This window comes from Hyaena hyaena, unplaced genomic scaffold, assembly GCF_003009895.1.
Source record: "Hyaena hyaena isolate Hyena2069 unplaced genomic scaffold, ASM300989v1 scaffold_458, whole genome shotgun sequence".
Lineage (NCBI taxonomy): Eukaryota > Metazoa > Chordata > Mammalia > Carnivora > Hyaenidae > Hyaena > Hyaena hyaena.
The window spans coordinates 860335-883797 of record NW_024081090.1 but is presented as its reverse complement, the minus strand read 5'-3'; the positions used below and the strand labels follow the sequence as shown (position 1 = coordinate 883797).

Sequence of the window (23463 nt, the reverse complement as noted above, 5' to 3'; positions counted from 1 at the left end):
CTCCAAAGACAGGGACGCTGGGAAGAATCTGAATGAACAGACCTTGCTAAGTTTTCCTTAGTTTCCCCACTATGTTCATACTCTTTTGTCCTATCATATTTTCCATGACTTTCCATGCTTCAGCAAACCTACTATAAAAAAAAACCCTTCAAGTCTATTTCTTCACTTCTTCCTTATCTAATGAAGGCTCTTTGTCACATAAAAGTTACCGTTAAATCAATATATATTTTTTTCTCTTGTTAATCTATTTTTTATTACAGAGATCCAGCTGAGAACTTAAGATGAATAGAGGAGAGATATTTTTCCTCCTCTACATACACATTCAGCTTTAGGAAATCAGATTTACTTTTGCATTTAAAATGATAGCTGTTTTCAGTGATTTACTTCCTTGTGGAAATAATCATGTCTCCAGTAATCTAAAGGGGAAAAAAATCACAAATACAGGAGACTCTCTTAATGGACAGTGTTTTATTTGTAGGTACAATAAAGCATCAAAAAAATCCAGTACATAGGATGAAAAGATAGTCAATCTCTAGATTAATCAAGAATCAGAATTTCACAGAATAGAGAATAATCATAATAATCATTATAATAATAAATTCTGTACTTATTATTACTGACAGTTCCATCAGTTGGACTACATCGTCATACCAAAGGGTAGACCCTATTAATATGGACTAGAGAATGTTCTTGTCCTTCCTGTGCTTCTTCTTAATTAATAACATTTTGATTTTTATCAGCCCTTCGAACGATAAGTAGAAGCTTCATCATTGATTTTTAAATAAAGAATATGGCCTGTTCCTATAAATTTCTTCATAGTAATAGATCTACCACTTCATTTGCTGTACTCATGCTGTACTTTATACTCTGCTATCAGGGCCAAATTCTAATCCTATAAGAGCTGCAAATTAAAAGAAAAAAAAAAAAAAGCAAAACAGAAAACTAGAGCTGTCATTAAATATTCCATTTTTTACCATTATGGTTTTTTTAATTGTTCTACAGAATTATAAAGGAACTTTAAAACCTAAAAATTCCATATATGAGATCAGAAATAAATTCCACCTTCAATAGCATGGAGTTATTTGGCCTAGAATATGCTTTTAATCTCTGCCTAGTCATTTCTTCCACCTTAATAAATGGTCGTGTTCCTTGGCATTGGTGATCTTTTCTTTTGTAAAGCAGGAGTTGACATTTAAACTGAAAAGCAGAGAGAAAGTTGAGATGAGCAGAAATGTCATTGTGCCCATTTCTTTTTCCCATCTTCCCTCTGTAGGAAAAACATTGCAAGAAGAGCAGATTGAAAGGGTAATGTGGCATAAGCTTTAGTACAGGCGTACTGAGGAAAGAGCCTTTCCAGAGTATTCTCCCGTACAGGGTGGCATCACATGACAACCTCTTCCTACTCCTGATGCTTGCCAGTAGGGCTTTTTTATAGACAGAAGTAACACAAACATTTAATTGGAGCCAAAATGAATTTTAAATGTCTGCAATTTCCCCCTGAAAGATACAGTCAATAAAAGAAGAAGATAGTGGGTATGAAAAGAAGAATAATTTATTGTGCTAAGGAAATTACTTTCATTTTTTTTTTAAACTATGAAAATGCTAAATTCTATCTGGCAGTCATCCTGCCTTTGATACATATATTCAACTCCAGTAGTCCTAGCTCAGGGAGTATCTCAAGCAAGCCACAAAATCTGTGAGAAACACTCTAAGGCAAGACTTCAATATATTCATAGCCTCATAAATTCCCACTCACATGGGAGCTTTTATAGGAAATTTTTAAAAAAATCAATGTTTCTACTTCCACAAAAAATGGGCAGGAATAAAGAACACCACTGTACAGTGGTATATTTCTTTAAAATTGTTAATTTCATTTTTTAAATGGAAAAGTACTATTGACCTGAAGCAACCTCAATATCCAATCTAAGTTTGAAAATTTTCCTTCCTGGGAAACAAGATAAAAGAATCATGAAGGTTACCAGTGAACTAGCAGACAAATGTTTAATTTGCTGTAGCTGATAGTCCATTCCTTTTTTGTTTTAAAAAAAAAAAAAAAAGCATAATTTGCTTTTAAATGTAAACAGAAAGCATTTATGGTTTTCATTTTGAAACATGTTTACTGATATGCACGGGACATACATGAATCTATAGAGTGGACAAAGTATATGTGATAGTGAAAAGAGAAGAAATGTGGTTATCAGTTTCACCAGCTCATATCCCACGTAGTTTGTGGCCAGATTTAAATTGAGGGGTAGATCCAGATCTCCTAGAGGTAAACCTTTAGTTCTAGACTGTTTAACATGATGTTGCTCTTAATTACTAGATCTGACTGGATCTACTAATTTCACACTGTTATAGAAGTCAGTACTTTGTTCTTAAGACTTGAGTTGTTTTAAATATATTTCTTTTGCGCTCAGCGCCTCTTATGTTTCCTTTTAGAAATCCCCTTTGCCTTCCTTGCCGCACAACCTTTACCCTAAGTACAACTTCAGCAGCACTAACCCATTTGCTGATTCTCTTCAGTTCAACGCTGACAAGGTTGGATAATGCCGTTGTCTTGCCATTCATTGCCTCTTGCAAATGTTTCGTTCTTTGTTATGCCTTTGTCCTAGTTCACTGTTGTTTACTAAATTTGGGCAGGGGAAAAAAGACAAAAAACTGTGTGTTGGAGTGGGCATGCAAATCCTTTCTTAAGCACATTTTTTTGCCCGAACATACTCATTTTTATCGCTGAAATTAGATGGCTCTTCTGAATAGTAAGGGAGAATTGTGAGTCCAATGCCTTCCCTGTATTTTGGTGTGAGTTAAATTTTCTGATATTTAAATTTTTGTTAGTTGCCAAATGTATGAACTGCTTTCACACATAATTTATTTAAAGCCTTGTATTGATTTAAATCCTTCTCAGACTTATATACAAGGTGGTCCTAAAAAAGCCCTTCTGTGAGTTAATCACTCTACAAATAATTGTGTATATGCAGGAGTGTGTTGAATATTCATAGAGTGTGTCCACGTAAATGCCTGAATGAGGAAACAGGCCACTATTTTAATGCCCATAAACCTGTACTTGGATAGTCTCATATTCTCATGAAATTATAAACCCAGAATTGAAACAAAAACTGACAAGAATCTCTGTATGATAATTTGATCATGATAGGAAAGAAAGCTTTCAACAATTTCAGGAAGCATTTTATGAATATTCATTGGGGTTTCACGTTATTGTAATATGGATAACCAAAGATGTTGTATCTGAAGGAATATGTTTTCTGTTACTGTAGGAATTACAGAATTCAAGTAGAGTTACCTTCCGTTGTTCCCCAACTAACCCTTTTGCTCCCATACCATTTAAGGTTTGTCTCACTGTGAAATTTTCATGAGTAAGTAGGTGTGTTACAGTGTGCTATGTGTGTTTTACACTTGTGTGCATACATGGCATGGAGTGATTTCAAGGGCACTTTGCATTTTTTTGCCAATGAAGGCTAAATGATCTTTGTTGAAGAGTTATATTTTCATTAATAAATCCTAAGTGTCAACCACGAGCTAAATCCACGATCTCATTGAGAATGAGGGTTTCAGGAGTAGTTAAATAGAGTACCTAAATGCTTGCCCTTTAGTTAATACAGGCTCGTATTTGTTTTATGATTAATCAGTAAAGTTAGGACACTGTTTTAGTTTATTCACAGATTGAAAACATTGTGCCTAAGTCAGGTCCTAAACAGTTTTTTAGGCAGATTTTGTTATTTTTAAGGAAACAGCTCTGGAAAGTTATGCAGCAAGATCTATAATATTTACATCTATAAATTTATTAAAATTATGGGAAGTTTAAATCAGATTTTGTTCCCCCTTTTAAAAACCAAATGGGCTTAATTTATACTTGCTAATTTTCTCTTGTTATAGAGAAATTGTTTTTATTTTTACCAGAAAAAATGTAAATTACATAAGCTCCCCCCGGCCCCGCAACCCGTACATTAGTGTGTTAAATGAACCTGGTTTGGGTCAAAGAAAATTTTTTGTTTGTGGACATTTTTATTTGTACATTGTTGATTTGAGGGTTTTATGGCACAGACTTGGGAAGATGTCAAAGGTTTTGTTTGCAATGGTAGTTTTTGTCTGGGTGGCCAGTTGTGTGTAAACCAAACATTTTAACACAGTAGATTCTGTAGCTTGAAAATCTATTGCCTATAAGTCTCTACCAATGAGTTATCTGTTACTTTGCCAGAAAAATAGTAATTGATATTTATTAGGTTCATTTTGGGGCAGCTTAGAATCCCGAAGTGGTTTCTGAATCAACAAAGAAAGATCACTTTCAGTGCTATAAAGTTGTAGTATATAGGTGTATTTTGTGACATTCTAATTCTTGACACCAGTTAATAATTTCTAAATATTTATGCATGCTTATCATTTGCCGTGTTCTATAGGAAGTTTTTTTTTTCACCACAATCTTTTTCCAGATCCACACATATAAAGTGAGGTATATCAGAGGGACTTTTATATGGAACAAAAGGGTAAAATAAATAAGAATAGGAAAAATTTAGATTCAGGGAGTCAGGGAAAGCTTCATACCATGGATAGAACTTTAACTAGGTATCTCTGACTGTTGAATTTGGTGCTAACTATGGAAATTAGAGGAGACAGAATGGCATAATGGAAAGTGCATTGGATTAAGAATTAAGGCAAAAGAAATCTAGTACCAATGTGATTTTGAACAAAATCTTCTCGTGGCCTCAAGTTTTTCATCTTCATAATGAGTAAAATGAACTCAGTGGCTTATGGGCCTTTCCAACTCTAAAATTCTCTTTGATAATCTGTAATATAAGAACTTGTTACCAAGTGTTTTTTTTTTTTTTCTAAATAGGACCAATAGCCCTAAGTGATAGCAAGTATGCCATACTTTGGGTTTGTATGAAGTGATCTCTCGTGTTTTCTCACTTACCTTGTGAACTCCCTTGGCAAGGGAATGATGGTGCTGTCCCTTAAAACCTGCTCCTCAGATCGAGTCCATGTGCTCCCCTGGTAGATGAACCTGCATGTGTAATGCTCATTATCATGGGTTTGTTAAGAGAGTTTTTGGAGAGAGGATTCAGGTAGCAATGAAGAATTCTTTATATATAGTCTGACTGCTAACCTTTGAACTTCTATTATTGTTTGAATAACTTAGTTCAAGTTTTTTCTAGTTTCTAGACCCACAAAATCTTGCCTAGACCCCTCCATATTTATGAAAACTTCTGAAGGAGAATTTTCTTTTCCAAAAGGGGAAGTTTGGACAGTTTTTTCTATCTTAAGTCATTTAAGCCTTCAAATTGAAAAAAAATCATTGCTCTAATATACCAAATAACAGTTTAATGAATTATGCTCTGAACATACTACATTTTTAGTATGCTTAAACTGTACCTGAATCCTGTCTACCATTATATATACATTTGTATATGCGTTAGATATTTTAAAACCAGTTTTTGACATTATCGTTTATTTCTTTTTCTTAAGTTTTTCTTCCTTAGACTGCACATACCCACTGCATTCTTCTTGTTCCCACAGGCACCCAGTCAGTCAGAGTCAGAGTCAGAAAAGGCTCCATTGTGCAGTGTGCCTCTGCCCCCTTCTTCAGCATCTGCAGAAATGAGCACTAATCACGCACACTCATCTGCAAGCAAAATCTCAGAAGATGTGGACAAAGAGGATGAGTTTGGTTATAGCTGGAGTAAGTTGTCTTTTGTGATGCGTTCAATTTTAATGGAGACATTAAAGTAGCTCTGGGTTTCTCAAGGCATATGCCCTGGATGGGTAAGTATGTTTCAGCTTTAGTTATACATCCTGCGGTTTTGTTTGGAAAAAATACTTTTGTTTTGCCTGGATACTGCACACAATCCCAAAGCATGAAATCATATTCTTCCTTTCCTTTAACTGAGCGTTCCTGCTTAAGCCCATTTTGCCATTTGTGTGAGCATTAAAGAGGGCAGGGGGAAACTAGTCCAGGATCTGCCACCTTGTGGTCTTGAACAGGTTGTTGCCCCTCTCCAGACCTCATATCCCTCATTGTAAAAGCTGGTTGCTGTTCATATCTGTCTTGAACTCTGGTGTTGTCTGTACCAGGGTGGTAGCATAGTACGTGTTGAAGTAAAAACTTGGGGCATTTGACAAGTTGTTTAACTGCCTCTGAGTTTTTGCCCAGGGGCTGTATCTCTTTTGAAAGTGCAGTCCTTACTCAGGTCTCTAACATCAAATTTGATAATGTCTGAGGAGTGCAAACCACAATGTCTGATGCACAGGAAGCATTCAAAGGCAGCCATTATTAGGAGCCATGGGGTGTCTCTTTTTCTAATGAAATAGGCCTTTTTGTAAGGAAATATTAAAAATTTAGCAAAAAGTTACTTATGTATCAGTGCTTTAAAAAGTTCTGTTTTAAAAATATAATTCCTTTAAGAAAAGCATGGTATATGCTTTTAGGAAGCATAGGGTATAAAGGTTGTGCTGGTAGATTCTAGAAGGAATCAGGAAATGGCACTTTATGAAGTTGGTGCAGGTAAGAATCAATATGGAATGCAAGACATGAGCTGTACAGTAAGTAACATTTTCTAAGAGAAGATTTGTAAAGTTTGCAGTTTTCTAAGCCTATTTTCAATAAAATCAGAATATATTGCTAATCCATTGAGGTGACTGGAATATACTCTGAGGAAAACATGAAAGGGAATGTCATGTAACAAGCTACTCCAATACTTACTTACTGGCTTAAGGAAACAGTTTATTATTGTGTCATGGTATTGTGGTTGACTGGGCTCAGCTGGGCTGGGCCTTGAGGGTGGCTCACTCACATGACTAGAAATTAGTGTTGGCTCCTGGCTGGTTGTTCATCTGGGCCTGTGGCCTAGGGCCTTGCCCTCTCAGATTCAAGAATAAATTGTACCTCTTGAAAATGTGGAATGGGAGAGTTGAATGGTCTCATCTAATTGAGAACATGGGTCCTAAATCTGAGACAGGTACATTGATTTGTCCTGGCATAATGGCTCTGTGCATAAGAAGATGCATCCTCTTTATTCTGGGTGTACGTACCAAGCAGATACCCAACATGGTGTGACATGTAGGCCAGTTTTCCTATGGAAGAAAAGGCTCCACTAATCAGTGAAGATAAATCCTCTGAATGTTCTCATTTCTGCAGATTATGAAGTAGTGCTTTGTTTTAATCAGAGTCTTTTGAGAGTTTGTTAATATGAATCTCTAGGGCCTGATCACCCAACTGAACTGATTAATTAGACATGCCACTGTCTGCACCCTAGATGGACAAATTCCTCAAAGTTTGGGTGTTCCAGGAAACTAGTCTTGACGCCTCAGGGACTAGATTATTTAGCTTTCCTTAACTGCCAAGGATTTATATTTTGGTCCAAGTAATGCCCTTTTAAAGCTAAATAACCCTCCATAGTAAAACATCTGGCTGTGAATTAACCTACAATTTTGTTGTTGTTGTTCTGTTGTGTGTAGAAAATATCAGAGAGCGTTATGGAACCCTAACAGGAGAGCTGCATATGATTGAACTGGAGAAAGGTCGTAGTGGTTTGGGTCTAAGTCTTGCTGGAAACAAAGACCGATCTAGGATGAGTGTCTTTATAGTGGGGATTGATCCAAACGGAGCAGCTGGGAAAGATGGTCGACTGCAGATTGCAGACGAGCTTCTAGAGGTAAGTTCTTAATGGAAAATGCTGAAATCAGTCTTGTTGAATTGGTGCACTGGAGTCATCAGTTTCCAGAAAATCCACCCGGGCCTCATATGGTGACTGAGAAAACTGTTGCTTGCCTAATAAAATAGATGCACTGCAGCAAGTTTGGCTCTAAACCAAATCTCTGCTAAGTAGAGTCCATGTTCCCATTAACTTCCATTAAAAGGTTGTGACTGTGTAGCACCAGAAACAATTTTTGCCCCAAGACAGTAATAAAGATCACACTTAAAAAACATTTTTTTGTGTGCTGCATTTTTATTAGGAGCTTTTGAAAAGCCAAATGACCAATCACTCCTTAGTAATGAGGGTGACCCACTGGACATTCTGGAAGTTGAATTCCTAATGGTAGAAGTGATAGGGGTGGGGTGATGTGGGGTCAAGGTTAAGGCTAAATAACGAAAACAGTAACTCAGCCCTCCAAACCAAATAAATTTCTGGACCAGACTTTATAGTGTTTAGAATCACATGTGGTTGTTTCATTTGTCCTTGCCTCCTGGAGACTGGGATCCATGTGTCTTTATAATGCCTTAATCCTCTTCCTTGCTCTTCTGTGCTTCTCCCTTGGCCAGGAAGGTTCAGTTAGCATTGGCTAAGTGACTAGATGACCAGCAGGTTCCATTAGGTACTGTTCTGCTTGGGCACTTCCTGCTTCCCAGCTGCCTAGTCCCAGGGTCTGGGTCTTGAGACTAACCAACGTCTATGACCACAGGGGATTTCCCTTGATGATCTATGGAGGTCACTGGTGCTTCCAGGAGAGCCCTTGCTTTGACAGAATGTGCTGGAACCCCAGTGCTCACCAGGAAGCTTACTCTGCCTTTTGTACAGTCATTATAAACTTGCCTCTTTTGTGTATGGGGATCACACTACACACATGTCCTTGTAATGTCGGCTTCAAACATGAGGTTTTCTTTATTCACCTTCAAAGTCAGGTTCATGTTCTTGGAAGGGACACAGATATAATATTTTATAGGAAGAAAAAAGTGACCTTTTTATTAGCTAACTAGGATGATAAGAAGTTAGCAGAATTAAAATTTCAGGCTTAGTTAATGCTCTTTGTTTCTCATAGATCAATGGTCAAATTTTATATGGAAGAAGTCATCAGAATGCTTCTTCAATCATTAAATGTGCTCCTTCAAAAGTAAAAATAATTTTTATCAGGTAAGCACTTTCTTTTTCTGGTTTATTAAGTACTTTTTATTAGGCTTTCAATTCAGAGTTCTATTAAATGGAAATAATACATTTATAAATGTATGAGTGTTACAGAGCCAGGTCTTTGAGGTTGCAGAATTTTCTCTAATCTTCTGAGTCTTCAAGTAAGAGAATGAAAATAATATGAATCATGATGCTGTGATAGGTCAATACTCTTTCTTTTAGAAATAAAGATGCAGTGAGTCAGATGGCTGTATGTCCTGGAAATGCAGTAGAACCTTTGCCTTCTACCTCAGAAAGTTCTCAAAATAAGGAGGTATGTATCTTGTATTTGCTTCTCTGGGAAGCTTTGATTGATATACTTTGTATTAATTCAGTGAACAATTACAGAGCCCTTACCAGGATGTTGAAGATAAATGACTCATGGACTTGGACCCTAAGAAGTTTATAGCCTATTGCAAGAAACACTCCTGTAAATAGACACACAACTTACATGGGGCCTGCATGGGGAATAATGAAGGTAGAAAAAGTTGTTAAGTCTCCTTCTGGGGAGAGAGTGACAGTGACTCCCTAGGAGAGGTGACACATGAAGTATATGTGGGAATTAAACATGGGGTGCAAATATCTTCCAAGCTGAGGGCATGGACTGAGGAGCGGCCTGTGGGCTCTGGCTGATTCAAGGAATGAAAATCACAGGGCATCACAGAATAGTGGGAGGTGGGGAGTGGATTGCTTGTGAAGAAAGGGTCACTGAGAGAGAAGAGGTAGGGTCAGATCATGAAAATCATGATGGAAACTGTCTTTGAGGCCCTGGGGAACTCACCAAGAATTGCATTTTGAAATACTTCTTTGGAAATGGCACAGAGAAAAATGAGAGGTTGCAAGGAAGAGAAGTTAAAGTAAACTTAGGAGGAGGAAGAGGAGAAGGGAGAATGGAAAGGGGAGGAAGAAGAAGAAGGAGAAGGAGGAGGGAGGAGGAAGAAGGAAAAGGAGAAAGAAGAAGAAGAAGAAAAACAAATGATCATGTCAGAAGTTCCAGAAGTTTAGGATCAAACTTAGCATCACCTTATCCCTAACTAAATGTACTCAGTGAGGAACAGTGAGTGGGTGACCATCTGTTTATCCAACAAGCATTTACTGAGTATCTGCCTTGTACCAGGTGCTGCTTTGGGGTTGGAATGGGCTGGTGAAGCAAACAGACAAGATGTAGAAAGCTTCATGTTGGCTCACTTAGTGACTTGTAGATAGCTGACTTTTACCAAAAAGAATATTAAAAACATGTATCTGTAAAAATAGAAAACATTCTATTTGAGGCACCTTAAGAAGAAAGTACCTGTTGAAGAACCTGGGAGAAGTGTACATCGGGACACTTAGTCTAGAGTTTAGAGATGAATTCCCATAGATGCAGATTTGTCATTTGTTCACCACAGAAGCTGAGGTTCTTATATACAGAAAATACTTAGGAAAAAAGGGCAAAAGTCAGAATTATTTAATAACAACAAGAGGAAGCCTAACAAAGAGTGCTCAGAGGTAATGAGGAAGGACCAGCTGGCATGTTGCATAGCAGCTGAGGAGTATATATCTTTCAAGAAAGAAGGGTAAATTCTCCAATGTTCAGGGCGGCAAAGAGGTCAAATGAGGTGATGATTAAAGAGAGTCCATTGGACTTGGCAGCTAGGTGATGGTGTTTGAGAAAGCAAATGGTGGCTTAATAATTAGGAGAGAGAAGATAATGGCTAGACGGTGACATAGAATTTGGAGTTTTGGGGTGGCAGTTTTGATATGGTAAAGCTTCTGATACTTGTTTAGGATGAATAAAAGGAGGCAAAGAGAATGAAGAGAATAAAATAAGAAGCTCTGATGATCATGGTGGAAGAAGATGAAGATACAGAAACACTGGCCCCCAAAGGAGCACACACACACTGGGGGTGTCAGTACACATGCAAGCCGCTTGTTCTGGTGAACTGAGCAGCTTTTCACAACGGTGCACGAAGCGAGTGGGTTTTCAAGATTAGAAAGGAGAAAATTTTATTTTCATATGAATGGTACTGCCTATATCCCTTCGGAAAATGGAATATTTTAATACTTTTCAAGTAAAACATCTAATAGCTCCCAAATTCGCTTGACGACTAACACAGTGAAGAGTGAACAGTGCCTCTGCTGGTGTTCTGTGTTTCCGCGGGTTTTGCCACTTGGTAGCCGGGTTGCCATTAGATTCCACTGTAGGATAAATACAGGCAGCCTTAAGAGCCACTTTGTGTCTCTGTCCTCTAAAAAATTGCTGTCTAATCACACCTTATTAGTATTTTGAAAAGAGTCTAATGTTCATAAACGTCATGAGATGTTGAGATAATAATGAATTATAATACATGAAATAATTTTGATTAAGTGGCCCTTATTAAGCAAAAATTCATAACACTCAGTTGTCTGTTTTGCCATTCTTTCCCTCTGTCAGGCCGAACCAAGTGTTACTACTTCTGATGCACCTGTGGACCTCTGTTCATTCACAAACGTGCAGCATCTGGAACTTCCCAAGGTAAATCTGCTTTGTGTTGGATGAAAAGGTGTGAATACTTTCCCACCAGTGATCTAATTTACTGGTTCCCAGACGTGTGCTCTCTAGACCAGCAGCATCAGCATCACCAGGGATCTTGTTAGCAATGTGGCCACTTGGGCCCGCCCACACCTTTTGAATGAGAAACTGTGGGGGTGGGCCTGCAGTTTGGTTTTTTATAAGCCTTCTTGGCGATTCCAGTGCACATGGAAGTTTGAGAATTACCGCATTAACTGATACTTTAGCCAGGACTGAGCTTTTCCTGCCTTTATGATTATCCTACAGTATGATGTTCGGCAGTCTCTGCTTTGATACATTTACCAGACACCTGCTGTGGACGACATAAAAGGAATAAAAACACAAGTTAAAGTCTTTGTCCTTCATAAAACTGAAAGCTTCATTAACTAGAAGTTTCACTGATCAGCATCAGTGAAGTATTTACTTTTGAAAAGATCTGAACCTTAGGTTCAGACAACCACTTGAGGGGCGCCTGGGTGGCTCAGTCGGTTAAGCGTCCAACTTAAGCTCAGTTCATGATCTCACGGTTCGTGGGTTCGAGCCCCGCGTCGGGCTCTGTGCTGACAGCTAGCTCAGAGCTTGGAGCCTATTTCAGATTCTGTACCTCGCTCTCTCTCTGACCCTCCCCTGCTCATGCTGTCTCTCTCTCAGAAATAAATAAAACATTTTTTAAAATTTTAAATAAATAAAAGATCACTTCAAAGAAGTGATTTCCTGAACAGAAACCTAGAAATGCTTTCAGGAGCTGCAGGCTCATGCTCATGCTGGAATGCAGGCAGGCAGTAGATGAAGGAGAACATAGGTGGAGATGTGGAGTGTTCAGGGCAAAGGGGAGGGCAGGCGGGGCGGGGCAGGGCAGGGGGATAGTGTTCCAAGTAGTACAGCATACTTACCGCCTGGGCTCCACAGTCCTGTCTGTCATGTTCCATCCTTGCTTCATCAGGTACATACCTGACACATTACGTAATCTTCCTTTGCCTCCATTTTCTCACCAGTAAATTGGAGATGATAATATTACCTTTGACTTAATTTTAAAGGTTAAATAAGTGTTTGCATGTAGTTGGCATAAAGCCTGGCACACAGTCTTCATTGTATTTAGGGGGGAAAATGACTGTGGCTATTGATTTTCTTTTCTTTTTTTCAATAAATAATCATGTGCAAAATGGAATGCCCTGGTCCTGTCATTTACTACACTTAAAAGAAGTCATTATTATGCACTCTTTGTGTTATAGGTGGAAGGAGAACATTAAATCATTAAGGTTTTTGCCTTTTCTGCAAAAAGGTTCATACACTTCAGGAATCCCTCACTCAGTTGCCATTTAAGAGAGAGGATACCTTTCTTTCTCTCCTGCTGGTTTCAGATTGGGTTTCCTTTTCCTCTGAAATCCTGAAGTGTCAGATTTATAGTATTTAACAGTGCAGTTATTTCTCTCTAGTTTGTTAATTTTAAAGCATTTAAATGTAGGCTGGATTCATTATATGTGCTTTTTCTTAATGCAGGTTTATGCTTATCTTTAGAAAAGCCAAAAATAATATATATATTTTTACAAATACTTTTCATGGCACTGATTTAATTTATTTGCCTATGGTTTAATATATCCTAGAATATAATGAGTACCCAGGAAATTTTGGGGGAATGACCCAGCTAAACAGATGAATAAGGAACAGAACCCTATAGCAGTTGAGCATGTAGACTTAAAGCCAAACCTTCCAAGTCAGAGCCCTCTTTTGCCTCTTAATAGGCTGGGAGCTTGGACAGGGCTCTTAATCTGGACAACTTCCCCTCTACCAAATGGAGATCATAGTAGTGTTCACCTCATAGAGTTGTACTGAGAATGAAATTATGCTGTGTGAAGAGTCTAGAACCTTGCACATGTACATCAATATTGCCTGGGGTTTGTTTTGTTTTGTTTTGTTTTGTTTTTTTATTGTTATACTTATTAGGAAAGGAGTAAGCTGGCAGAGAGATGTCTGACTGCTTCCTGGCATTGGTTTTTTGTGATGCTTTCTCCTTGCCTTAGGCTACCTGATTAAGGTGTTCTGTAGATGGTTAATCACACTAATCTCCTGTTTATAATCTTTCAAGGACTTCCATTCCTAGACAGATAAATTCAAGTCTCTTGGCCTGACATTCAGCAGTGGGGGTGGACAGAGGCCTCCTTTGTCTGTCAGAACCCTTTCTGAGTGATCTCCCATGAATCACTTGGAAACTTGATCTCACTGGTCCTCACTCTCCTCTTCTGTAAATAGGGCTGCTTGTATCAGGGGTTACTTTTTGGCTCCTTTAAGCTAATGGGCAAGCTGCCATCATTCTATGGCAGCTTAAGGGTTGTTCTCTGCCCTTACCCTCCTTCTGATTTATTCACCAAGTGTCTGTCATGTGCATTTTTCTTTCTAAAATAGTTGCTGTAGGGGAAACCCAAGAACTTGGAAGAACTTCAGATTTTATTGCCCACAGAAAGCTTCCAATTATAGGTAGATTTCAAACACATCTAAAGCTCAGTAACTGAAATGTATTTATTGATGAAAGCCAAAGTGAATAAAGGGGAATATTCAAGAATCTTTTAAGATCAGCTGACAGGAGAAGCAATCAATTGTGACTTAAAATGTGGGCTTTTAGAGCCACTTAACTTCTCTGGGCCTCAGTTTCCTTGTCTGTAGGATAGGGAAATAATATACCTTTATGTCGGAAGTATTTTTGTAAGGATTCAATGAAAGAATTTGTATAAACACTTAGTGTGATGTGTAAATATAGTGTCTCTCCTGATCATATGGGGGCCTCCAGATGTGGGCAACCATCTGGCGGAAGCCAAAGTGGTGAAAGGGTCACTTGTAGCAGAACAAGGGAGATAGAAATGTATTGAACATGCCGCAAGGGAGCGGTGAGCAAAGGAGAGGCTGTCTGCAACCAGGGATGGCATGGGGGCCATATTTAAAGTGAGAAGGTGAGGAGGTAAGGCAACATATGGAATTTTCCCTTTTTTGGTAACTGTGCCTGGTTGTAAGTAGCCCGTTAGTTAGCGCCTGTGGATATTTGGGGCGGGGTTGGGGGGCGGGCAGGGAGGGGTGCATCACCTGATGAACCTGTCTGTATTCAGCCAGGGGGTCGTTGTGGCTCTTTTCTGCATTCCATCACTCAAGCCTGTTTGCCTAAAAGTGACCTTTACACTTGGCACAGTTCAAGATATTTCTTGCAAGTTAATATCTTAACCATGAGGTTCTGAATCCTCCACAGAATATAGCCTTTGAGGAAACCATTGCTAAAATTGACACTTTAAGAGACATAGCATACGGTATAAGGCGGTCCACTCTGAACTCCATTATTCGTCAACTCTGGGAAGAAAACACAAGAAAGCAAAGAAGGGAAAATGAAACAGTGTTTTAACATTCATACCTCATCTGCAGCACTTTGTCCTTTATACTCCCTGTATTTTTAAAAATTATGCTTGTTTGAAAAAAAAAAAAAAAAGTAAAGTCACACGTGCATCGTGTCCTTTACTTCTCAACAACCCTGTGCTATTGCTTTGACTTTCCCCACTTGTAACATTCCCATAACTCAAAATGGTAGAGTAGAACTTAAACTCTGGTCTTACATTTGCCATTCCTTGTTGCAGCTTGCAACTGGAGCCCATTTACCTTTCCAAAACACCTGTTTCTTATGAGTCCTCTACTTCATTCAGACTCCCTTGTATCAAGAGCCCATGGAGATTTATTTTGAGAATTCATCCCTCCTTGCCTTTGTACTTGGGATGTCTTTCTGCTTTCTTTTAGCTTACCTACATCCTGGATAACTAAAGACCTAGTTTAATCTAATGTCTGTTTATTTTGAAACATTCCTTCACCATTCTGGCCTATCTACTGCTTACTAGTAATATCTTCATTTGCCATTTAACCAGTCGTAGCTCGGGTGCATGTCTCTCGTCAGTAATTTATCCATGTGGGTAAATTTTTTATACATCTGTATTGCAAACATGTTAAAAAGGAAGAAACTGCTATACTTTTCTCCTATTATGTAGTAGAGGGGTTATATAGTGTGGGGTACCATAGTTCATACCAGGTATGCCGGAGGGAACACTGCATGGATGCTTACATGCTGTGTCTACTCAAAGATGTCAGGTGCACTTGAAGACTACAGAGAGGAGACAATAGTTTTCATTCCTGTTTCAAAACAAATTGTAGTAACAGATCATTTCTAGGTTGTTTTTGTTGTTTTTTTTTTACTCCTTAAACACTCTATACAGGTTGACTATCTTTTTGTTTTCTTTTTAATCCCCCTTTTAAGTGGGAAAATAGTATAAACAGAAAATTTATGTATATCATCTGAACCCTTAGTGATTGACTGAAATGCTAGTTCAATTGATCAGACAAAATCTTTTTGATTAAAGATTGATTTTTAGCACTTTGTCTTAGGAAGGTAACAACCATACACAGTTGTCAGAGATAGGTTTTGTATCCATACAGTTTTATAGGGTAAAATTCAAATAGCATTAAGAATTTTTCTTCAGAAGTTTTGGAGAATCTTCCAACTTCAGAATAGCTTTCCTGATAATAATAGTTTAGTTTCATCCCACTTTCACTTCCTGTTCACTCTTTTCTAGCTATTTAATTATACAACTGTTCCTCTGTAAATAAAGCCCCTTAATTTGTTTCACCTTCTCTATATGGTGGTGCTTTAATAACTGGCTCAGAGCAGTGTTTCTCAGCTCTGTTTCTGTTAAGGACTGTATGCACTGTGGCAGAAGTGAGGCGGAAAGCTGAGCAGTAGATAAGAACTGCACTCGTGCCCTGCTATCCTTACTTGTGTTTCATCCTGTTCTTCTGATACCAGTAAATTGTCTGTAGATGTGTATGTATGTGTTTATTTTTATAGGACTCTAAGTGGGATTGGAGCATATTACATATGCAGATGTGTACCTTATTGTTCCTTTTAGGACCCTGTGTATTGCTAACAACAAAAACAAAACAAAACAAAATGAAAAAACCTAAACCAACTTCCTCTGTCAGGTTAGTCAAAGAAGGGGATTTATGGGCTTGGGTTACCGGACAGTGATGCTCCGGGATAGTTGACCCTAAGGCTCAGTAGTGTTGTCATGAGCCAGTTCTGTTCTCCCTGCACAGCTGACAGGGGTCAGCTGTGTCCCCAGGCTGGTCTCCTCTCAGTTTTACAATGGCTGCCAACCATAGTCAGGATCATGTGCCACTTCTTCCAAAGCAGGGTGGGGGCAGAGTAGCTGTCCCAAAATTCTGAGCAAAAGTCCTGAAACCCATGCTAACTAAGCCTGTTCAGATCACATGCCTGCTCCTGAGCTATAGGGACTGTGGCCGTGGGCCTGGAATTGGACTGTTGACTTCACTCATTCACACTCCATCCTTGGAGTTATTTTTCCACTGTTACATAACAAATTGCCACAACATTTAGAAACTTAAAACAATAGACATTTATCATCTCTGCAAGAATTGAGGAGCAGTTCAGCTGGGTGGTCTGGTGAGATACATTTTGCCAACAAACGGCCAGCTAGGGCTGCAGTCATCTGAAGGCTTGACTGAGGCTACAGGATCCGCATCTGGGATGGTTTGCTTAAATGACTGTTGCTAGGAGGTCTCCATTGCCTCTCTGTGGCGCTGCTTTCATGTCCTCATGACAAGAAACCAGCTCCCCTCAAAACAGGTTATCCAAGAGAGAGTAAGGAGAATCCCCACTGCCTTTTGACATAGTTGTGAAACTACACACCATTCCTTCTGTTCTGTTCTCTATTTTACAATCAGGTAACCAAGTCCAGCCCACATTCAGCATCTCCTTCTTGAAAGGAGGAATATCAAAGAGTTTGTATACATTTTTTTTTTTTTAACTGTTTGAGAGAGAGTACACATGCAGGCATGCACATGAGTCAGGGAGGGTGGGGGAGAGAAAAGGAGACACAGACTCTGAAACTGGCTCCAGGCTCTGAGCTGTCAGCACAGAGCCTGTCACAGGGCTTGAACCCACAAACTGTGAGATCGTGACCTGAGCTGAAGTCAGCTGCTTAACTGACTGAGCTACCCAGGCACCCCTGTATACAAGGGTATTTTAAAACCACCACCCAACACATAGGCAGAGAGGGGGGGGAGCAAGAGAGAGAGAGCATGCTCCTGTATGTTATTTGAGGCAGCAGGAGGAGGGGGTCTTTAAAAAAATGTATGAGCTTATACAAAGGAGTAAGATGAGAATGGTCATTAAGCAAACAACCAGCAAATGCCCACTGTACTAGTAAAATATTTTCCTGCCTACAGATAAGTGAATAGGCAATAATAGAATCAAATCCCAGAGTTGTGTACATACAAGCACTGTAGATATAGAGTAATACTTACTCAAGCAAACATTTCTTTGTGGTAATAGGAAAGACCATTGGTGTAGAAAATCCCAAATAGAATGTTTAACTATATTAGATGTACTTGGCAGTGGCATTGGGATTTTATCATTTTGGTAACACATTCACCTTCCTACTCATTAAAGCTGATTCTTTCACCACTAAATCAGGATTCAGGTCTCAAACTCCTGGCAAGTTTAGAGAATTTATCTGGAGTAAATTCAGTTACATTCTGTAGAGTAACAAGCAGAAGGAATGTATGTGTAGTAACTGCAGTGTATATAGTGCATCAAGTTTTCAGTCCCTTTCTTATTACACCCAGTCCTCACAGCAATGTCATGGTTGAGCATGAACAGCAAGGGTTTGAACTGTGTGGGTCCATTTATATGTGGGATTTTTGATAAATATAGTATAGTACTGTAATTTATTTTCTCTTATGGTTTTCTTAATAACATTGTCTTTTTTCTAGCTTACTTCATTGGAGGACATAGTTTATAATACATAAAACATACAAAATACATTACTCAAGCATTTATGTTATAAGTAATACTTCCAGTCAGTGGTAGGCTGTTGGTAGTTCAGCTTTTGAGGAGTCAGCAGTTCTGCACGGATTTTCACCTGTGCAAGGGGGGATCAGCACCCCAGCCCCCACGTTGTTCAAGGGTCACCTGCATTATTACTCGTTTCTTCAGATATGAAAATTGAGGTTCAGACGTCTTATATAGCTTATCCAAAGTCCTGCAGGTACTCAGAAAGTAAATTAGAACCAAGCCCTGCTCACCCTAAAAGTGCAGTTTCTTTTTTTTTTTTTTAATTTTTTTTTAACATTTATTTATTTTTGAGAGAGACAGAGATAGAGTGCAAGCTGGGAGAGTGAGGGAGACACAGAATCTGAAACAGCCTCCAGGCTCTGAGCTGTCAGCACAGGGCCTGACATGGGACTCAAACTCACAAACTGCAAGATCATGTCCTGAGCCAAAGTTGGCCACTTAACTGACTGAGCCACGCAGGTGCCCCAAGTGCAGTTTCCTCTGTCTTATGCAAGTGATTGATTGTCTGGAAAGAGAGAAGTGATAGAGAGAGATGCCCAGTGACAGTCTGAAAGTCCTCAAACATGAATAATCTATCTCAGAAAAGCTACAGTGGTGATAATCTTTAAAATGGTGGGGCAGCTTTACCTGGATGTCGCCATGGTCATGGTCCTAAAGGCCCGCTGGCAGTCTTGGCTCTCACATATACATTTCATAGAACCATGACAAGATTTCTTTTTCCCTCTTTCGCTTTACATTTCCCTGGGTAGAAACTAATGCAGAAGGTTGCTAGCTCTAACCAAAATGAAAATATCCAAAACCCTATTTTAATTTTATTAATGTAAATATTAGAGAAATGTAAAAACCAATGCTATTGAACATTTGGTCTTGATAAAAGAAAATGTAGAAAATACAGACAAAACATGGATGGCTCTCTAGGCTTGGCAGGTTTTCAGTGCATGTCTCTGGGCTCAGGGTTGAGAGTGTTTTCGCTCTGCATCAAATCAAAACACAAGTGTCTGGGGAAACAACGGTGGGTATTCAGCCCCAGAAAGGACAGAGCATGCAGGAGTAATTGCAGTCTGTCTGCTCAGGGAAGAAGGGCAGACTGAAGGGGCCAGTTTGGGTTGTTACTTCAAAGTTGTAGGCCACAAAGAGGAAGCAGGGTACTTTGATTTGGTTTTAAATGACTTATTCCATCAGCCAGTTATACAAAACTACATTGGCAAATGTCATATGTTTATTGAGTTACTGAATGCATTCAGTTCTCTGGATATTTTGCTAAAGTTACTGGAAATGTGTAACTGGATATACATGCTAAATATACCAGAAACCGTAAACATATGGGAGGAATGAATACATTTGAATATTTGATGGAAGAGAATTTCTTCCCATTAAAAAATTTGAAAGTTTGATTAAGAAGAGATTTTTGTTAATGAGCTTTAGAATGGCTTTAATCTGTTTTCTAGCCTTGGGTGGACTATAATGTTCAGAAGTTATGGCCATATAGCTTTCCTTTGGATAAATTTAATCTGTTTCAAGTCTTATTAAGTTGTTCCTATTTTTTAGGATCAAGGGGGTTTGGGCATTGCTATCAGTGAAGAAGATACACTCAGCGGAGTCATCATAAAGAGTCTAACGGAGCACGGGGTGGCGGCCAAGGTGAGGCTTTCTCACAGTCATAAAGTGTTAGAGAGGGAACTACTTCTATAAAATCACACCAAATCTTACATGTTTCCATTCAGGATGGACGGCTCAAAGTTGGAGATCAGATTTTGGCTATAGATGATGAAGTTGTTATTGGCTATCCCGTAGAAAAGGTACTTTTCCAAAAGAAAGCAAATAACACTATGAACCCATCCGTGGGCATGGCCAGTGTTGTATTTGTCTGTGTGTATGTGATCATAAGGATTTGGAACCATGTAGCTATGTTAGACGGATGTCGTTAAGAAAGAGGAGAGATTGTTTGGAAGTTCTTCAACTTCTATTTTCCAATCAAATGATGAGATACTTTCTCTTGCCTAGTAAATCCAGTGTTCAGTGGGTGTTTCTGATAAATATCATTTCCATTTTCCCTTAGAAAATCTTGAATTTCTAAATAAAGATAAACTTAGCATTAAGACCAAAGGAGTTTTTATGAATATTTGCTCCAGTAAATATCCACTATGTCTATTGGTTTATAAACAGACTCAGTTATTAAATGCATTACTTTTATTGGGATTAAACAGTTATCCGTGAGTCTCCTCCTCCTCAGAAGTGATAATACTTAACTAGTAAACTCACTTGAGGCCTTTCGTATATAAGTGCTAGGAAAAAAGCTGTGTTTCTGTTGAGATTTGGTGTGCAAATATTTTTATTTCTACATTGGCCAGCAAGAAGCTTAACCCATGTTTTAAATTCAGTTTTAATAATTGTCTAAGGTTGGACCCTTTAACCCATATGCCTGTGTTCTCACTTTTCCTTTGGCTTGATTCTTTGTTGCATAATTTTCCTTACTCTGCTTTTAACGGGTTTCCACTTATTAAAAATGTCTGTATAAGCTGTTTCATTCTCAGAAGAATCAGGAAGTAGGTGAAATACCCCATATACCTTCTAAAGTTGTAGGGATCCAAAGAAATGGATGAGATTAATTAGGAATGTAAAATTTAAAGCCCTGTATTTGCATGAAGAATATGTTCACAACTAGACTTCCAATAAAATTAACTGTGGCCTTAATATCAGGTAGCTGAGAAACTAGAACAAAACTACAACCATTCTTTCTTGACTCCTCAAGTTCTGACAAAAAAAGAGATTCCAGCTATAATAGTGACTTACTGGTATGTCTACTAATTCGCTCTTGAATTTTGTTTCCCTGCCATGTCTAACTGCCACCCTGCCAGTTCATTAGCCTTTTGAAAACAACAAAGACAACAGTGAAACTTACCATTCGTGCTGAGAATCCAGACTCCCAGGCTATTGCTTCAGCAGCTGGGACAGCCGGTGGAGAAAAGAACAGCTCCTTGTCTGCAATGCCGCCACCTTCTGAGTCCTCGGAACTGGAGTCCATCCGAAGTAAGGGCTTGTGTGGTGCACCTGACCTCAGCAGCTGGTTCCGCTGGGAGCCACCTGCCTGTATGTAACTCACTGTTTGAAAGGCCATAGACAGGGAACGCTTTGGTGACAAGATGGTATAAAGAGAGGGCTCCTGAAGAAAGAGTGCTGGACTTCTAGGCAGGGAAATCCATCCAGCTGCTCTGAGCCTCATCTCCTTCCTCTGTGCAGCAAGGCAGTGACACTCTTTGCTCTCCAAGGATCTTTTCCTGAAGGTACCTGTGATTCTGGGTATTTGACTAATGAAGTAACAACATCATTTGGAACATCCCTTTTTCTATATTGAATGAATAATTTAACTTCTCTAAAGCCTCAAGTGATCTAATCTGTAAAATGGCTACAGTGATACCTCTTGACCTATGGAATCACCAGTGCCTGGCATTACCATAAACTCTTAAAAATGCTAGTTATTGCTGTGGTAAGCATAATTGATCTGCGTCATTTGCATGTAATAGATCCCATCAAAATAGATGAAGTGGTTGTATGTGGACCATGGAATGAGACTGGTGTGTGCCATTGTCTGGCATATTGAGGCAAATCCTTCCTTTAAGTTACTTTTTGACAACAATTATACTAACTCTAATAAAACAGTAAATTTCAAGCTTTGCAACATTGAAAAAATACTTAAACACATAGGTGTGTTCTGTGATGGGAGAAAAAAAATCTTTTGGCTTCTAGTTTGAAACATTAAGTTCTTTTGACAGGTTGTTAGGGAAACAGTAGTTTTTAAAACATATATAATATAGTTAGGCAAAAAAAATCTTAATACATATCTGATGAAACTAATCCTTTATTTAGAAAGACTGGGTAATTCACTGAAATGTTAAGAGGTTTTACCGAAGTTTTCTCATTTTTCAATTTTTTTGTCAATCCTCTACTAGCACTGTCTATAAAAATAGGAAATGCTAAATGAAAGTGTAACATAAAAGAAAACATCTTACACCTGCTTTTACTATTTCAGGAGCAAGAATTAGTGTGTCTCTGATTTCCTAAAGAGAGTCTCATGTCTTAAACTAGTCATTGAGTGTCTTAATTAACTTTTTCATTTTTTTTAAATTTTATTTAAAAAAATTTAACATGTATTTTTTGATACACAGAGGCAGAGCGTGATGTGGGATGGGGTGGGGCAGGGATCAGAGAGAGGGGAAGTCACAGATTCCAAAGCAGGCTCCAGGCTATGAGCTGCCAGCACAGAGCCCAATGCAGGGCTCGAACTCATGAACTGTGGGATTGTGACTTGAGCTGAAGTTGGATGCTTAACGGACTGAGCCAACCAGACGCTCCCCCCCCCCCCCCGCCCTTAGCTTTTTTCAAAACATCATGTTTGTTGTATGCTCTTTGGGATATCATAAAATATATGATATGAAGGCTCTCATAAAACAAGGTGGGAAATTATATTCTTGTTTTCTCCTAATCTGTTCTTATCTATTCAGTCCTGAGCATATATGCACCAGGATTTAATATCTGAGTTTATAAAATCACATGAAACACCAAGAAAGAAACTGCTTGGGGAGGGGCTCCCCTGACTTTTAATAAACTCAGATATTAAATCCTGGTACACATAGGCACAGATCTGATTATATAAGAAGAGGTGCTCTAGAATAAGAAAAGGAAAACAGAAACAAAAACATAAAAAGCCCTGAAGTACGGCACCATGCCTAGAATTACTGATGTGCTTTCTGTTTTTCTGGTCTTCCCAGAATGTGTTTTTAGTTTACTGCCACATATCTCAGTTCTGAGTTTTACAAATCATAATTTCATATGAAGTTTTTTTGGCTTTAGTGAAATGTAGACTATCAACATGAAACTACAGGATCAATTCAACTCTCTGTTCTTGGTCCTTTATGCATATAATCTCGAATGATTTAGAAAATACACAATAGTGCAGAAAGTAACTTGGCACCCACCACCCTAAATTAATGATGATATAATCATTTTGTTTGATTTTTTTTTTAAATATACCTAAAAGATTAAGGTAAATTTGAAGTTTCTCTGTCCCAATCTTGGACCCTTTTTCTTTTCCATCCCCCAAAGGCAACCAGTGTAGTGAGTTTGCTTTATATACCCTC

General features: G+C 38.6%; 1 protein-coding gene across 10 annotated transcripts in view; it reads left to right on the top strand.

Annotated features, from left to right (window-relative positions):
* The window catches only part of MPDZ (multiple PDZ domain crumbs cell polarity complex component), a 156790-nt gene that overhangs the window by 119299 nt on the left and 14028 nt on the right, over positions 1-23463 (top strand). For 5 of the 10 annotated variants that reach the window (XM_039253666.1, XM_039253672.1, XM_039253667.1 and 2 more), the window contains 9 exons: positions 2440-2538; positions 5533-5695; positions 7471-7667; positions 8773-8864; positions 9081-9171; positions 11311-11391; positions 19874-19966; positions 20050-20124; positions 21184-21355. In XM_039253666.1, the coding sequence (XP_039109597.1) occupies positions 2440-2538; positions 5533-5695; positions 7471-7667; positions 8773-8864; positions 9081-9171; positions 11311-11391; positions 19874-19966; positions 20050-20124; positions 21184-21355 (1063 nt within the window). The remainder of the gene's footprint in view (positions 1-2439; positions 2539-5532; positions 5696-7470; positions 7668-8772; positions 8865-9080; positions 9172-11310; positions 11392-19873; positions 19967-20049; positions 20125-21183; positions 21356-23463) is intronic. The other 5 variants (XM_039253675.1, XM_039253671.1, XM_039253673.1 and 2 more) reach the window with 2 other exon arrangements.